This window comes from Scylla paramamosain, chromosome 39 (assembly GCF_035594125.1).
Source record: "Scylla paramamosain isolate STU-SP2022 chromosome 39, ASM3559412v1, whole genome shotgun sequence".
In the NCBI taxonomy this organism is placed as follows: Eukaryota; Metazoa; Arthropoda; class Malacostraca; order Decapoda; family Portunidae; genus Scylla; species Scylla paramamosain.
In genome coordinates this window covers 11,946,227-11,961,901 of record NC_087189.1, presented here as the reverse complement: position 1 = coordinate 11,961,901, position 15,675 = coordinate 11,946,227, and the positions used below count along the sequence as shown (strand labels likewise).

General features: G+C 39.2%; 1 protein-coding gene across 4 annotated transcripts in view; it reads right to left on the bottom strand.

Annotated features, from left to right (window-relative positions):
• Positions 1-15,675, bottom strand: part of LOC135092181 (early endosome antigen 1-like) — a 62,983-nt gene that overhangs the window by 20,278 nt on the left and 27,030 nt on the right. For 3 of the 4 annotated variants that reach the window (XR_010262787.1, XM_063990464.1, XM_063990463.1), the window contains 4 exons: positions 5,400-5,483; positions 4,180-4,311; positions 3,508-3,648; positions 2,759-2,896 (listed from right to left, as the gene is read on the bottom strand). Coding sequence is in view for 3 of the 4 variants with exons in the window: in XM_063990464.1 (XP_063846534.1) it covers positions 2,759-2,896; positions 3,508-3,648; positions 4,180-4,311; positions 5,400-5,483 (495 nt within the window). In the remaining variant the exon portion in view is untranslated. The remainder of the gene's footprint in view (positions 1-2,758; positions 2,897-3,507; positions 3,649-4,179; positions 4,312-5,399; positions 5,484-15,675) is intronic. The other variant, XM_063990465.1, reaches the window with a different exon arrangement.

Genomic DNA, 15,675 nt, shown 5'->3' with positions numbered 1-15,675 from the left:
AGGCCAGGTTGGTTGTAAACAGTGGTGGAGCCTTGTCAAGGACCAGCAGGGTGAGTCACAGGGCACTTCCATCCCTGCACTCCACTGGGCAGACAACAGCATTGCCCACACTGCTCATGACAAGGCAGACCTCCTGGCCAAGCACTTTGCTAAAAAGATGTGCATCCCCGACCCTGAAAGACCATCTCTGCTACTCCCTCAAATCGTGAAAGAAACACTAGAGACAGTGAACACAAGTGAAGAGGAAGTGAAAGTGATACTCGCAAACTTGGACGAGAAAAAAGCAGTGGCGCCACAGGACATTAGTCCCCGCATACTATGAAAGTGTGCTGTGGAGCTGGCGCGCCCACTTGCTTCACTCTTTAACCACTGCCTCGCCAATGCCACGTGGCCTGAAATGTGGAAGGGGAGTAGTGTGGTGCCTCTGCACAAGAAAATGCAAAGACAGAGCCAAAAAACTACAGACCCGTGTCCCTGCTGCTTGTGCTGAGCAAAGTGCTGGAAACTGTTGTGGCCTTGAGAGTCACATGGCACCTTGAGAGGCACCACCTGCTGAGCAAGAGACAGTTTGGGTTCAGGCAGGGGTGGTTGGCGGCAGACCTGCACCTGCTCCTCTCGATGGAGTGGAATGGGGCCCTGGACCAAGGGAAGACCACAGCCATCATGGCTCTTGACATTGAGGGGGCATTCGACAAAGTGTGGCAAGCAACCCTCATCACAAAGCTCCGCGCTGTAGGTGTGGACGGAGCACTCCTCCAGCTCCTTGAGAATTACTTGAGAGACAGCCACAAATCCCATAAGGGCAGGTGTTCCTCAAGGGAGCTGCCTCAGCCCTTTGCTGTGGAATGTGTATGTTAGTGATCTGATGCACCTTGTTCCTACCGCGAAGGCATTTGCAGATGACATAACACTATCCCACAGCTATGGACTGGAGGAGGAAGCTGCAGCCAACTGCGACATCAATGCCACCCTGAGCCAAGTTGCAGCCTGGGTTGCAGCCAAGTGTTGAGGCCTGGACCAGGCAGCAGTTCAAGACTGCAGTGAATGTGTAGCAAGTAAAGTTTTCCACTCACAAAACCCAGCAACTCACAATCAACAGGATGAGTAGAGCCCCACGCCTCACCCTAAATGGGGAGACACTGATACCACGGGATGAGGTGGAGGTGCTGGGGGTCACTTCCGACTGTAAGTTGAGCTTCAGAACCCACGTGGAGCAACTCGCCAGAGAGGCCTCAGGGAAGCTGGCATCCCTGAGGAGAATCTCCTACCTCCTTGATGCTAAAGGACTGGAGTTACTTTACAAGGTGCAGGTCCGCTCCTCCTTGGAGTATGCATGCCTGGCCTGGGGCAGTGCGGCAAACAGACACCTCGTTCTCCTGGACAAGGTGCAGGACCGAGTGGCAAGGCTCATCAGGAACAGTGAGCTCAGCCTTCAGCCTGCACTGCACACCCTCCAGCAGCGGCGAGACAGGGCAGGCCTCACCATCATTTTCAAGGTGCAACAGCAACGGGTTCCACACCTACAGGCTCTCTGGCAGCCTGCCTGACATGCCAAAGTCACCACCAGAGCTGTCATACGCACCCCTGGGGAGCTGTTCCAGCCCAAGTGCAGAACATGGCACCAGCAAAGACAATTTCTGAACACATACATCAGCTGGTGGAACATGTTTGTTACTGTGCAGCCAAGTGTTGAGGGCTGAACCAGGCAGCAGTTCAAGACTGCAGTGAATGTGTGGCTGTTACAGACAAGACAGAGAGAGGCTTTCAGACAGAAGGCATTAACAGTGACTCCTTTAGCCTAATTTGTTGTATTAAATATTTAAAATATATGTACAGCAACTCTGTAGACACATATGATGTAGATTTCTATAAGAGAGAGAGAGAGAGAGAGAGAGAGAGAGAGAGAGAGAGAGAGAGAGAGAGAGAGAGAGAGAGAGAGAGAGAGAGAGAGAGAGAGAGAGAGAGAGAGAGAGAGAGAGAGAGAGAGAGAGAGAGAGAGAGAGAGAGAGAGAGAGAGAGAGAGAGAGAGAGAGAGAGAGAGAGAGAGAGAGAGAGAGAGAGAGAGAGAGAGAGAGAGAGAGAGAGAGAGAGAGAGAGAGAGAGAGAGAGAGAGAGAGAGAGAGAGAGAGAGAGAGAGAGAGAGAGAGAGAGAGAGAGAGAGGCAAAACAAGAGGAAGCTTGTGCTTCACTTGAAGCGGGGTATATTGTTGAAATAAAAAACTTGATGGCACAAACACCTAAGATGCTACTCATTAAATAGGAATCTGTCTCCAGCCTGTGTCTAGACTGGAAAAATTTTTTTCCAGCAGCCCTTATTAACATTTATTGAATGTCTTGTTAACTCATAGAGCCAAACTACTGTATCTATACTTACAGTACATTTCTTACTACTAATAAAAGTTGTTAAGTTAAATGGCATGTTGTTATACAATCATTTTGTACTTATGATACATTTGGGATGGAAAGAGGTGTCCTTCATATAAGAGAGAAGGAAGGGAGAAAAGAGTTGTCATAAATGAGATAAAATTTTGCTCAGCGCCCCAATTTGGTCAGGGGCAGTCCTGCACACACACATCACTCACATCCTTCACACACCAGCCCAAACTCACTCACATTTCCCTTGCTCACACTTTCTTCACTAATTCCTTCATTCTATCACATACTTGTACTTTCCTTCACCAAAACTTGCCTCCCCACACATATCACCACTTACATCCTTCACACACCAACCTGAACTCAGTCCCATATCACCACGCACCTTCTCCCTCAACTCTCTGGTCAGTTGGTTCTTGTGATCATCTGCATCCTTCAGCTTGGTCTGCAGCGAGGGCACCTGTTCCTTCAGCACCTCCAGCTCTGACTGTGTGGCCGTGTATTTGAGACTCAGCTCAGACACCTGTGAAAGAGGCAGTGGTGATGGAAAGCTGAAGGATGACATGAGTTAGTAAGTAATGGATGATGTAGCACTCTCATGTTATTTCCCTATAGGATGTGACCCTTCAGTGCCAATGTTGTAACCCAAGAAACCCCAAGAAGAGACGAAACACATAAGAAGAAAGAATATGAGACAAAAATAAAGGACAAAGAAATAAAGAAGGAAGTAAGAAAATAGAAGGCAGACAACAGTGGGCAACAGACAAACAATGCACAAAACTGAATAATGATACAAAATAATGAATCATGTTATCCCAGTTTCCCTACAAGATATAATCCTTTGGTGCCATTTTTCCAAAGATGCAAATTCAAATGCCACACTTTTTCTATACATGTGCTGAGGAAACTGAAAGATGACATGAAACAGTAAATGATGTGTGAATCTTTTCATCCTAATTTTCTCACAAGATCATCCTTCAGTGGCATTCTACCTAAAATGCCAGTCTGAGTGCCACATTTTTTCCTATTCAGACATGTACAGAAGAAACTGATTAAAAAGTAAATGATGTCACCCTTTTTATCCCAGTTTCCCTCAGTGTCATGCTGTCTAAAATGCCAGTCTGAGTGCCACACCTGTTCCTCCATGGCCTGAATGCTTTCCATGTAGTTTGCACACTTGGCCTTCAGCTCCTCTGTCTGTTGAGTGGTTCCTGACAGAGCTGCCTCCCGGTCCTCCAAGTGACTCTGGATCTGCAACATTTCCTCATCTTTGCCCTAAGAGAGAAGGAAGGGAGAAAAGAGTTGGATTAAAGGTTGTCATAAATGAGATGTACAAAAGATATGAAGGAAGAGAGAAGAGTTGGTCTGAAGGTTGTGATAGGAAAGAGGTAAAAATGATAGAATAGGCAAAGAAAAAAAAAAAAAAAGTTATTATGAAAGAGGCAGAAAATAGTTGTTGTTTTGGCTCTTAAAGTTCTAAGATATGAAAGGAGAAAATGACTGAAATTAAAGGGTTATCATATAAGAAAGGTAGAAAAGAGTTGTTTTGGTTCTAAAGTTCTGAGATAAGAAAGAAGAGAAAGAGAAAAGTTTAAGAGGTTATCATGAGAGATGTAGAAAAGAGTTGTCATTTTGTTAATAAAGTCACTAAGATATCACTGCAATACATTTTCAAGATTAAGACTAAAAGATTATCAAAGTATCACCTCATCAAAGGAAGAGGCATTCTCTCTCTCTCTCTCTCTCTCTCTCTCTCTCTCTCTCTCTCTCTCTCTCTCTCTCTCTCTCTCTCTCTCTCTCTCTCACCTGCAGTTTCTTTTTCATGATGTCAACCTCATCCTTCAGGTTGCGGATCTCTTCCTTGAGTGAGGCCGCCAGCTCGGACTTAGCCTTGAGGTCGCTGTGCAGGGTCGTCTCCCGTGCCTGGAAGCTGCTGGCCTGGGAGTGGATGGAGGAAGGGAGCATTAGAAAGGGATCAGAGGGACAGAAAGAAAGGCAAGTTTTGAGTTACACACAGTGGATATTTTTAACTTGTTTTCTATACTCTTACACAGTGGGTGTTTTTAACTTTTTTTCTATAGTCTTGGTCTTGTTTTCATGTTAAATTATGTACACTTTTATCTTTCATTTCATAACAGATCTTGTTTTTGTCCACATTATATATACATTGGGATATAATTCATGTGTATGCAAAATTCTGGTTTACAAATAAAGCACATAATAATAGTGTCTTGATCATAACTCAAAAAATTATTCAAAATATGAATGAAATTTTAAGTAGCTGTTGCTGGAACTTCATGTTTTTTTTATTATACTTTCTTTCAAATATAAATATAAAGAATACATTCCTCAAGTGAAATCAAGAACCTTTAGCGAACCTGTTTCACTAAATTGACTGAATTACTGAATTTATGTAAAAAAATATATATGATCTTCATTTACACAGACTTATTTGCAAATTCTAAATCAGGTATTCTGCTGATTATCTCAAGTCACTTCATAACATAATATAAGAAAAATCATAAAGCAAGTTCTTTTTAACCAACCTAAAATGAAAAAAGGGAAAAATATCCTTTGATACAACAGTGTGTACAACTTGAAAATCTGGAAGAGTGGCAAGCTGATTTCAGCCAAGAACAACCACACCCACACATGAACATCACACAACAACATTACCACATTGAGCCTTGACCAAAAAAATAACACAAAGCCACAACAAAACAATTCTCTCTCTCTCTCTCTCTCTCTCTCTCTCTCTCTCTCTCTCTCTCTCTCTCTCTCTCTCAGCCTCATCCCTATAAACACACAAATCTGATCAGATCCGTTCCAAGCACCACACATGAACCAATCACCCTAATTCCTCTCTTTCCCTACTTGTATGTCAGTTTTGTTTACCTTCCTGGACACACAGTGCACCTCAGTGCCTTCAAGGGTGAGAAGTACAAGATGCCAAGATGCACAATCAATCAGTTGCTGCAATAGTGTAAATTCAATCACTCACTCACTCAGTTACCACTCACTGTTACCTCAATCTCCCTCTCGATCAGCTTCTCCCGCAGCCCCTGGAGGTCCTGCCGAAACCTGTCCTCCATTATGAGGATAGAGGTGCTCTGAAAACCACATGCAGTTGTCGAGCATCATGCAGTCCCTTCATGCCCTTCAGCAGGTGACCAGTGTGCATGGGAGATGCAAACACACATATACATATACACACACACACATACACACACACACACACACACACACACACACACACACGCACACACACACATATACATCTTGAACAAGAAAATATAATAACAGAAAAACAATTCGGTTTCAGGAAAGAGAGATCTTGCGTAACAAACTTACTGAGCTTTTATACAAGAGTAATAGATAAACTACAAGAGAGAGATGGTTGGGTTGATGCTGTCTATTTAGATCTGAAAAAAGCTTTTGATACAGTTCCACATAAAAGACTCATATGGAAACTGGAACATCGAGGAGGGCTAAAAGGAAAAATACTTAAGTGGATGAAGGATTATCTCCAAGGTAGGGAAATGAGTACAGTAATCAGAGATAATAAATCAAGTTGGTGCGAAGTAACAAGCGGAGTACCACAAGGGTCTGTGTTGGCACCTATAATGCTTCAGGTCTATATAAATGATATGACGGTGGGTTTAAATAGCTACATTAATATGTTTGCAGATGATGCAAAATTGATGAAAGTAATAAAGAACCAAGAGGATTGTGAGGAACTACAGAGGGACATTGATAGAATTTATGAATGGAGTAAACAATGGAAATTAGAATTCAATACAAAGAAGTGCCATGTAATGGAGATGGGAAGAAGTAAAAGGAGACCTTCATGGGAGTATAAGATGGGAGGTATCACAATACCAAAGAGCAAAGAAGAAAAAGACTTGGGAGTAATAATTCAAGACACGCTTTCACCAGAAAAACACATCAATGGAATATTTGGCTCTACATATAATTTGCTAGCAAATATCAGGGTGGCATTTAATTACCTAGACAAAGAAATGATGAAGAAAATCATAACACACATGATACGTCCCAAACTGGAATACGCAGCAGTGGTATGGTCTCCACACAAAAAGAAAGATATAAGGAAATTGGAAAGAATACAAAGAACAGCTACGAAAATGATACCTGAATTGGAAGACCTAAGTTACGAGGAAAGACTGGAAGAAATTGGATTACCAACACTGCAAGAAAGAAGGGAAAGAGGAGACCTGATAACAATGTTCAAATTAGTAAATGGCATGGAGAAGATAGACAGAGATGACCTAGTTGTAAAAGTGGAGGAAGGAGATAGACGTACAAGGGGACATATGAAGAAATTAAAGAAGAGTCATTGTTTGGGAGATATTAAGAAATACAGCTTTCCGCATCGAATGGTTGAAATATGGAATAACTTAAAACAAGAGGTGGTTGCGGCAAAGAGTGTGCACATGTTTAAAGAGAAATTGGACAAATTCGGGTATGGAGACAGGACTAATTGAGCTTTGGCTCGGACCCTGTATTATACAACTAGGTAAATACAACTAGGTAAATACACACACACACACACACACACACACACACACACACACACACACACACACACACACACACACACACACACACACACACACACACACACACGGTGGACAGAGAAGTCAACACAAACAGGTGCTCCTAAAAATCCAGCCATCTACGTCGCTGAGAGCTGCCCTAGTGGAAATACAGAGGTGAGAGTTCACACTGGTTTTACTCGTTGCTGTCCCATCTCCAAAAGTGTTTTGTAGAAAGCAGTTAAATTGTTATAATGAGCAGTGAAGAGTGGGCTACTTCAGTCCCCACTATGTTGTTTACACCAATGGGGACCCTCCCAAAGGTGAGACAGAGAGACTTCTCAGGATTTGGGGAAGAGGACTGAAGGGCTGGGGAAGCAATGATGAGAAGGAGAATTATCACACTGGAAACCGAAATGAAGGAAATGAAGGATAGATCTGACAAGATGGAGAAGATGGTTGAAACTTTGATCACTGACAAGGGGGTGTGGAAAGGTGCATACGACAATCTACATAAAAAACTAACGTTATATGAAAAGAAATCAATGGAATATGAAGGCAAGGTGGAAGAGTTAAATGTAAAACAGGAAAACTGGAAGAAAGAACAAGAGGAAGAAAATATCAATTTTAGGAAAATTGTAGAGGAACAAACCAAGGCAAACGACACAAAGCTAACAGAAAAAATTGTTCAAGTTATAAAACAGAAAGAAAGCTTGGTGAGAGACTCTGTGGATGAAAAAAAACTGTTGTGGTATTCATCCTGAAGGAAGAAAAGTGAACTGAAAGAGAAAGGAAGGAAAAGAAATGTGTGGAGAAAATTAGTGGAGACATTACAAGAAGAAAAAGAGCTGACTAGAGAGAGATCGAAGAAATTAAAAGATTGGGTAGATATGTTGAGGGTGGACAGTGTCCTATGAAAATAAGGTTTAGGTCACAAGTGGCAGCTGAAGAAACACTGAGTAAATCCTGGAAACTGGCCGAGGTGGAAGAATACAAACAAGTGTGGATAAAAAAGATAGAACCAGAGAAGAGAGAGATACTATAAATGAACTAAGAAAAGAAGCAAATGAAAAAAAATGGAAAACTATCAGAGATGGAGAAAAAAGTTCTTTTGGAGGGTCATGGACATGAGGTTGAGAAAGTGGTACAGGAGAAAAGTAAATGCAGAAGGGGAAGACTAAAAGTAGCATACACGAACATAAATGGACTAATGTCGGCAGTGTTGGAACTAAACTATTTAAAAGAGGAGAAAACGGACATCATGGGTATCGTTGAAACTAAATTTGCAAGTGAAGGGTCTATATTAAATATTGGTGAAGGAATATACAACCTCTGGAAGAGAAATAGAAAGAATAAATGGGGAGGAGGTGTGATGCTTCTAGTTAGGAAGGACTCATTAGTGGAATCTGTCACATATGGGCTGGAGGAGGCAGAAGCATTGAAAACAAGCTTAAGACAGAATATGGGAAGATACTGTAACATTGTGGTGACTTATGTTCCCCCCCTATTCCAACTCTTGGAGAGAGGATGAATATAAGAAAATGCTTGAGGACACAAGGACATGTCTGGCAGAGCTGCTTGAGGAAAATGACGATATACTCATGATGGGGGACTTCACTGTAAAGAGGTATCTTGAGAGAAGTGGACCACAAAAGGCAGTGAGTCATCATGGGGGAACAAGCTACTAGACCTGGCTATTGAAAATTTCCTGACACAATGGGTTACAGATTTAAGGGAAATGAAGCACCTTCAAGGCTCAATCTAATTTTCACCAAGGAACAAGAAATAGTAGACCTTAAATACATAAAACCCAATAGGAAAACGAGAACATTTGCTGATTCAGTTCAGTTATGGATAATAACCTCAGTATAAGAAAAAGAGGACCATAGAAGAGAATGGTTAAACTACAGCAAGACTAACTTTGGACAACTTAGGAAGTATTTCAGCAAAGTGAATTGGAACATAGTTATTCAAAAGGAGGACATAGAGGAAAAGTGGACAGCTTTCCTGGATATTCATAATAAGGGAGTAGAGAAATGGGTACCCAAAAGATCAACAGAGAACCTTTTCAAAAAGCAATGGTACAACAGATGTGCAACAGCTAGATTGGAGAGAGAAAAAGTATGGAACAAGTGGAAGAAAAACAAGAGACTGGACCTGTGGAACAATTATATAAGGAAGAGGAATGAATATATCAAAACTCGCAGAGATGAGCAGAAAAATTTTGAAAAGAATGTTGTGAAGAAATGTAAAGACCAACCAAAATTATTTCATAAAGTCTTCAATGGAAAATTAAAGAGTAAAGATGAAATAAGCACAGTAAAAACTGAAGAAGAGACAGTGGAACACCCAAAAGAGGTGGCTGAAGTGTTTAACAGATACTTCCACTGTGTGTTTACTAAAGAAAATGATTTCCAGCATTAGAAAAAGGGACTGACCTAAAGAAGATTAAAACATCAGTAGAAGAAATAAAGAATATGTTGGAAGACCTGGATGTAAGGAAAGCAATGGGTCCTGATGGTGTATCGAGCCAGATTTTAAAAGAGTGTAGCTCACAATTAGTCTCAGCACTGCACAATATAATTAGCACCACCCTGGTAAAAGGTAGAGTACCCATAGATTGGAAACAGGTGGATATTACCCCAATTCACAAGACTAAAGGTAAAGAGGATCCATTAAATTATAGACCTGTATCACTCAGAAGTGTGGTGGCAGAGATTTGTGAAAAGATCATCAAGAACAGATGGTTGAAATACCTAGAAGACAACAAGGTGATAACAGAAAAACAGTTTGGTTTCAGAAAAGGAAGATCTTGTGTTTCAAATTTGATAAGTTTCTACTCAAGAGAGGGCTGGATGGGCTGACTGCATAAACTTAGATCTGAGGAAAGCATTTGATAAAATTCCGCACAGAAGACTAATATGGAAACTGGAAAAAACTGGAGGACTCGGTGGATCATTGTTAAAGTGGATGACTGACTTTTTGACAAACAGAGAAATGAGGACAGTAATTAAAAGCAGCAGGTCGAACTAGAGAACAGTAATAAGTGGAGTCCCACAAGGTTCGGTACTTGCACCTATTATGTTCACAGTTTATGCAAATGATATGACAGGTGTAGAAAGTTACATGAACCTTTTTGCTGATGACTCTAAGATTATGAGGAAAGCAACAAATGAAGAGGACTGCAATGCTTTAAATCAGGACTTAATTAAGATTAATGAATGGTCATTGAGGTGGAACATGGAGTTTAATGCTAAAAAAATGTAGTGTGATGAGGTTTGGAAAAAGTGCGAGAAGACCAGTTGGCAACTATTATTTAGGGAATGAGGAAATCTCTATTAGATCAAAAGAAAAAGACCTAGGAGTAGTTATTACTGATAATTTGTCATTTGGGAAGCACATAAACAAAATTATAAGAGAAACATATAATCTGCTAAGAAACATCAAGATAGCATTCTCTTATATTGATAGAGATATGATAAAAAAACTGATAACAACGATGATACATCCGAGATTGGAGTACGCAGCATTAGTGCGGTCGCCAAGTTTGAAAAAGGATACAAGAAAGTTAGGAAGAATCCAGAGAGCTGCAACTAAAATCCCTGCAAGCTTAAAGAGAGTATAGTTACGAGAAAAGGTTGGAGACATTGGACCTGATTACACTAGAAAAAAGGAGGGAAATAGGTGATTTGATAGTAATATATAGAATATTGGAAGGAATGGAAAAGTTGGACAGAGAAGACCTCATGATACCAGATACAAGAGACAAAAGAGGACATAGAAGGAAATTGAAAAGGAGTGTTTGCAGAAGAGACATCAAGAAACATAGCTTACCCCACAAAAGTATAAGTGTGGAATGAACTTAAGGATGAGACTGTGTGTGCAGAAACAATTCATAAATTTAAAGAAAATCTAGATAAAAGTCGATATGGAGACGGGACAGCATGAGCCTAGTGTGGCTCTTGTCCTGTATTTCACAACTAGGTAAACACAACTAGGTAAACATATTAAGTCAACAACAGCAATATATGATTCGCTCCCAGTAAAGAGTTGATTTTATGGGGAATTTACACCAGTAACTGGACCTGGAAGAGGACAACATCACCAGGAAGACCCAGGGATGTTGTTTACAGGATCTGAGTGAGTGAGTGTGGTCCCATAGATGAAGAATAGTGAGTGTTGCTAGTTCGTGGCCTAGCTGGCTTGGCAACAAATGTAAACAAAGCTGGTATACTCAATTTCTAATTTAATTTCACCAAGGGATGAAGTGAACTTTGATGGTTTTAGTGAGCAAGACTTAAATGAAAGTGAAATAGAGTTTTTGAAGTTAAGATTGAGAAAAGTAGAAAGTGATTCAGATCAACAAAGGAAGATGAAAATAGTGATGGAAGTGGTAAAATCCCTTCAGGAAAAATTGGAAAGGAATTTAGGAAGAGATGGTGAAATATTTAAGCTGAAACAAGAACTGGAGGAGATGAGAGTGAGAGAACAACAAAATGTAAAAAAAAAAAAGAACAAAAAAAAAAAACATGGAGAAAGTAGAGAAAGAAAATAGACTTGAAAGCAGGACTTGTGAAAGATGAGAAGAGGGTGAGAGCAGGAGTCATGGAAGGAGTGAAAGGTTGGAAAATAAAAAATGATCAAGCAAATGTTGACTTCAAGGAAATAACTGAAAAGCAATTAAAAGAAAAAAAAATGTAGAAAAAAAGGAAGTGGTAAAGGCATTGAAAAACAATGAAGACTTGGTAAGAGATGCAGCAGATAAGAAGAAAAGTGTTATAGTTTGTAGAATAAAAGAGAAAAATATAACATACAAACCGAAAAGAGATAAATAAGAATAAAAAACAGTGAAGGATTTGTTGAAGAAACTCAATGATGAAGAGGACACTAAACTCGAGGAAGAAGTGCAAGTAGTTAGACTGGGGCCTTATCTGGAAGGCAAAACAAGACCTATGAAAATAAGACTAAAATCACAACAAGCAACAGAAGAGGTACTAGAAAGAACATCCAAACTAAGAAAAGTAGAAGATTGCAAGAATATATACATTAAGAACAGAAATGAAGAAGAATGGGAAAAAATTGACAGAAATGTATGAAGAAGCAAAGAGAAAAATTATTCAAGAGCAGAAGAAAACAACACTTTCTGAGAGTTTTGGGAGACAGTAAAAAAATGATACATAAAGGTAAAGAAATAGATTAAAATAAAATAGAGAAAAATAGTAAAATGTGATGAATATGAACACAGATGGACTGATATACAGAAAACTGGAATTACAAGACTATTTAAAGGAAAAATCCAAAGGTGGTGTGTTTAACAGAAACAAAGCTAAAAGAAGAAAATCAGATAGTCATTAACAATAACTACAATATGTGGAGAAGAGGCAGGACTGGTAAAGGAGGTGGAAGTGCAGTGATAATGACAAGGAAAGAGTTAAAGACAAAAATAGTAATATGAGGAAGGAGAGACAGAAATACTGAGTGTTAACTTGGAGAATAATAATGGAGAAATACTGATGGTAATAAGAACCTATGTTCTAGCTAAAACAGCTTCTATGATGTTAGGCATTCTGAGATGTCTCCGCCAGTTTTTCCCACCCTTCCAGCTGCTAACTCTGTACAGGGGTCTTATCTGTCCATGTAAGGAGTATGCTTCACATGTCTGGGTGGGTTCCACTCATACTGCTCTTCTAGACAGGGTGGAATCAAAAGCTTTTTGTCTCATCAACTTCTCTACTCTAACTGACTGTCTTTAGCCACTTTCTCATCGCCGCAGTGTTGCATCTCTTGCTATCTTCTACCACTATATTCATGCTAACTGCTCTTCTGATATTGCTAACTGCATGCCTCCCCTCTTCCCACAGCCTCGCTACACAAGACTTTATTCTTTCTCTCACCCCTATTCTGTCCAAATCTCTAATAAGAATGGAAAGAAATTGAAACCCAAAAAAATAAAGAAAGAAAAAATAAAGAAATAAATAAAGAAGACTTTAAGATAGCAAGAAATGAATACGTATGTGAAAATAAGGAGAGAGGAAGAGAGAATATGAAAAGGGCAAGGATGAACCAAAACTGTTCTATAGATTCATTAATGGAAACATTAAATTAAAAGAAAAATTAGAAAGGTTGAAGGATGGAAATGAAACATATGTAGACCCCAAAAGACATGAGCGAATTGCTAAACAAAAGTTCCAACAAGTTTTCACAGAAGAAAGAGCCACAAGATGAGACAAAAAAGCAAATGTGGGAAATTATAGTAATTAAAGAAGTTCATAAAATGATGGAGGAACTGGAAGAGAGCAAAGCAACAGGACCAGATGGAGTATCAGGGCTCATTTTTAAAAGAGTGCAGGAAACAGTTAATTAAACCAGTATATGATATGATTAAAATCTCAATATCAACTGGAAGAGTGCCTAAGGAATGGAAGAGAGCAGACATAGTGCCAATTTATAAAAGTGGAAAGAAGAACCACTAAACTATAGACCAGTATCAATGACCAGTGTAGCATGTAGGATCTGTGAAAAAATGATAAAAGAAGCAGTGGACAGAATTTTGAGAAAAAAAAGATATATAAAAAAAAACAGTATGGCTTTAGACAAAAGTGATCATGTATAACCAACTTGATGAGCTTTTATTTGAGAGTGACTGATATAACACATCAGAAGGATGGATGTGCAGACTGTGTGCATTTAGATCTAAAGAAAAAAAAGCTTTTGACAAAGTTCCCCACAGCAGATATTATGGAAGTTAGAAAATATAGGAGGATTTAATGGAAAAAAAAACTGGATGGAAAGTTATTTAAAGGCAACAGAAATGAGAACAATGTTAAAAGACGCAAAATCAAAATGGAGAAAAGTACTAGTACTAGCTAGTACTCAGTATTAGCACCAATACTTTTCCTGATCTACATAAATGATAAGCCTGAAAGAGTAGAGTTACATAAGCTTTTCTGCAGATGTCAAAGACATATGTCTTATATGTCAAAGACATATAAGAAACAACAAAGATTGTGAAATTCTACAAGAGGATTCGAGTAAAAATCTGGGATTGGAGTAAGAAATAGGAGATGGAATTTAATGTGAAAAAAATGTTATGTAATGGAAATGTGAAAAAGTGAAGAGACCAAAATGGACATATAAAATGGGAAATGAATAAATAATAAAAGTACATGAAAAGAAAGATCTGGGAGTGATAATACAGGATAGTCAATGGTCAAAGAAGCATGTGGGAAAGATACATATGGAATGGTGAGAAATATTGAAACAGCATTTCACTACATGGATAAAGATATGATGAGAAAGATAATTACCACTATGATTAGACCAAAGATGGAATATCTTGGTGTGGTATCCACACAAGAAGAAACACATGAAAACTATCAAAGGATGGCAACGAAGATGGTTCCTGAACTGGAAGAATTAACATATGAAGACAGGTTAAAGGAAATTAATATGCCAACATTGGAACAGAGAAGAGAATGGAGAGATTTAATACCAATTTATAAACTGTGGAATAGAGTGGAGAAAATAAATAATGAGAAACTGTTGCAAAGAGAAGTAGGAAATACCACCTACACATGAGGACACAGCAAAAAAATAAGAAAAGGAAGATGCTTGAGTAACAAAGAAATATAGTTTCTCACAGAGAAATATAGAAGTTTGGAACAAGCTCAGTGAGGATGTAGTATCAGCAATGACTGCACAACTTCAAGGAAAAACTGGACAAGTGTAGATATAGAGATGGGACCACATGAGTGTACTCCAGGTACCTCAGGCCCTTTAAATTACAATTAGGTAAATACACACACACACACACACACACACACACACACACACACACACACACACACACACACACACACACACACACATGCATGGACCCAAAGATGGAAACTATAATTTAATGCCAGAAAATGCCACATGTTGGAAATAGAAAAAAGTAAAAAGAGACCTTCATAGATTACAAAATGGGAGGAGAAATAATAACAAAAAGTAATGAAGAAAAGATTTGGGAGTAATGATCCAGGACACACAATCACCTGAAAGGCACATAAACAGAATATCTGGCTCTACATACAGCTTGTTAACAAACATTACGGTGCCATATAACTATTTAGATAAAGAAATTATGAAGAAAATTATAAAAAGCACGATATGACCTAAACTGGAATACGCAACAGTAATTTGGGCTCCACATAGAAAAAAATATACAGAAACTGGAAAGAATACAGAGGATAGCAATGAAGATGGTACCTGAATTGAAAGACTTAAGCTATGAAGAAAGACTTGAAGAGATGGGATTACCAACACTACGGTGGAGAAGTGAAAAAGGAGACCTGATAACAATGTACAAATTAGTAAACAATATAGAAAGAATAGACAGAAATTATTTGGTACCACAGATGGAGGAGGGAGAGAGACAGATGAAGGGGCATGGGAAGAAAATAAAGAGTCGATGTTTGACCAACATCAAGAAATATAGCTTCCTGTATCAAACTATTGAAATCTGGAATGATTTGAAGGAAGAGGTAGTTGTTGCAAATAGTGTACAAATGTTTAAGGAGAAACTGGATGAATATGATTATGGAGACAGTACAAAATGAGCTTTGGCTCGTGCCCTGTACAATACAACTAGGTAAATACATACACACACACACACACACACACACACACACACACACACACACACACACACACACACACACACACACACACACACACTTGTAAAGAGGTATCTAGGGAAAGATGGATC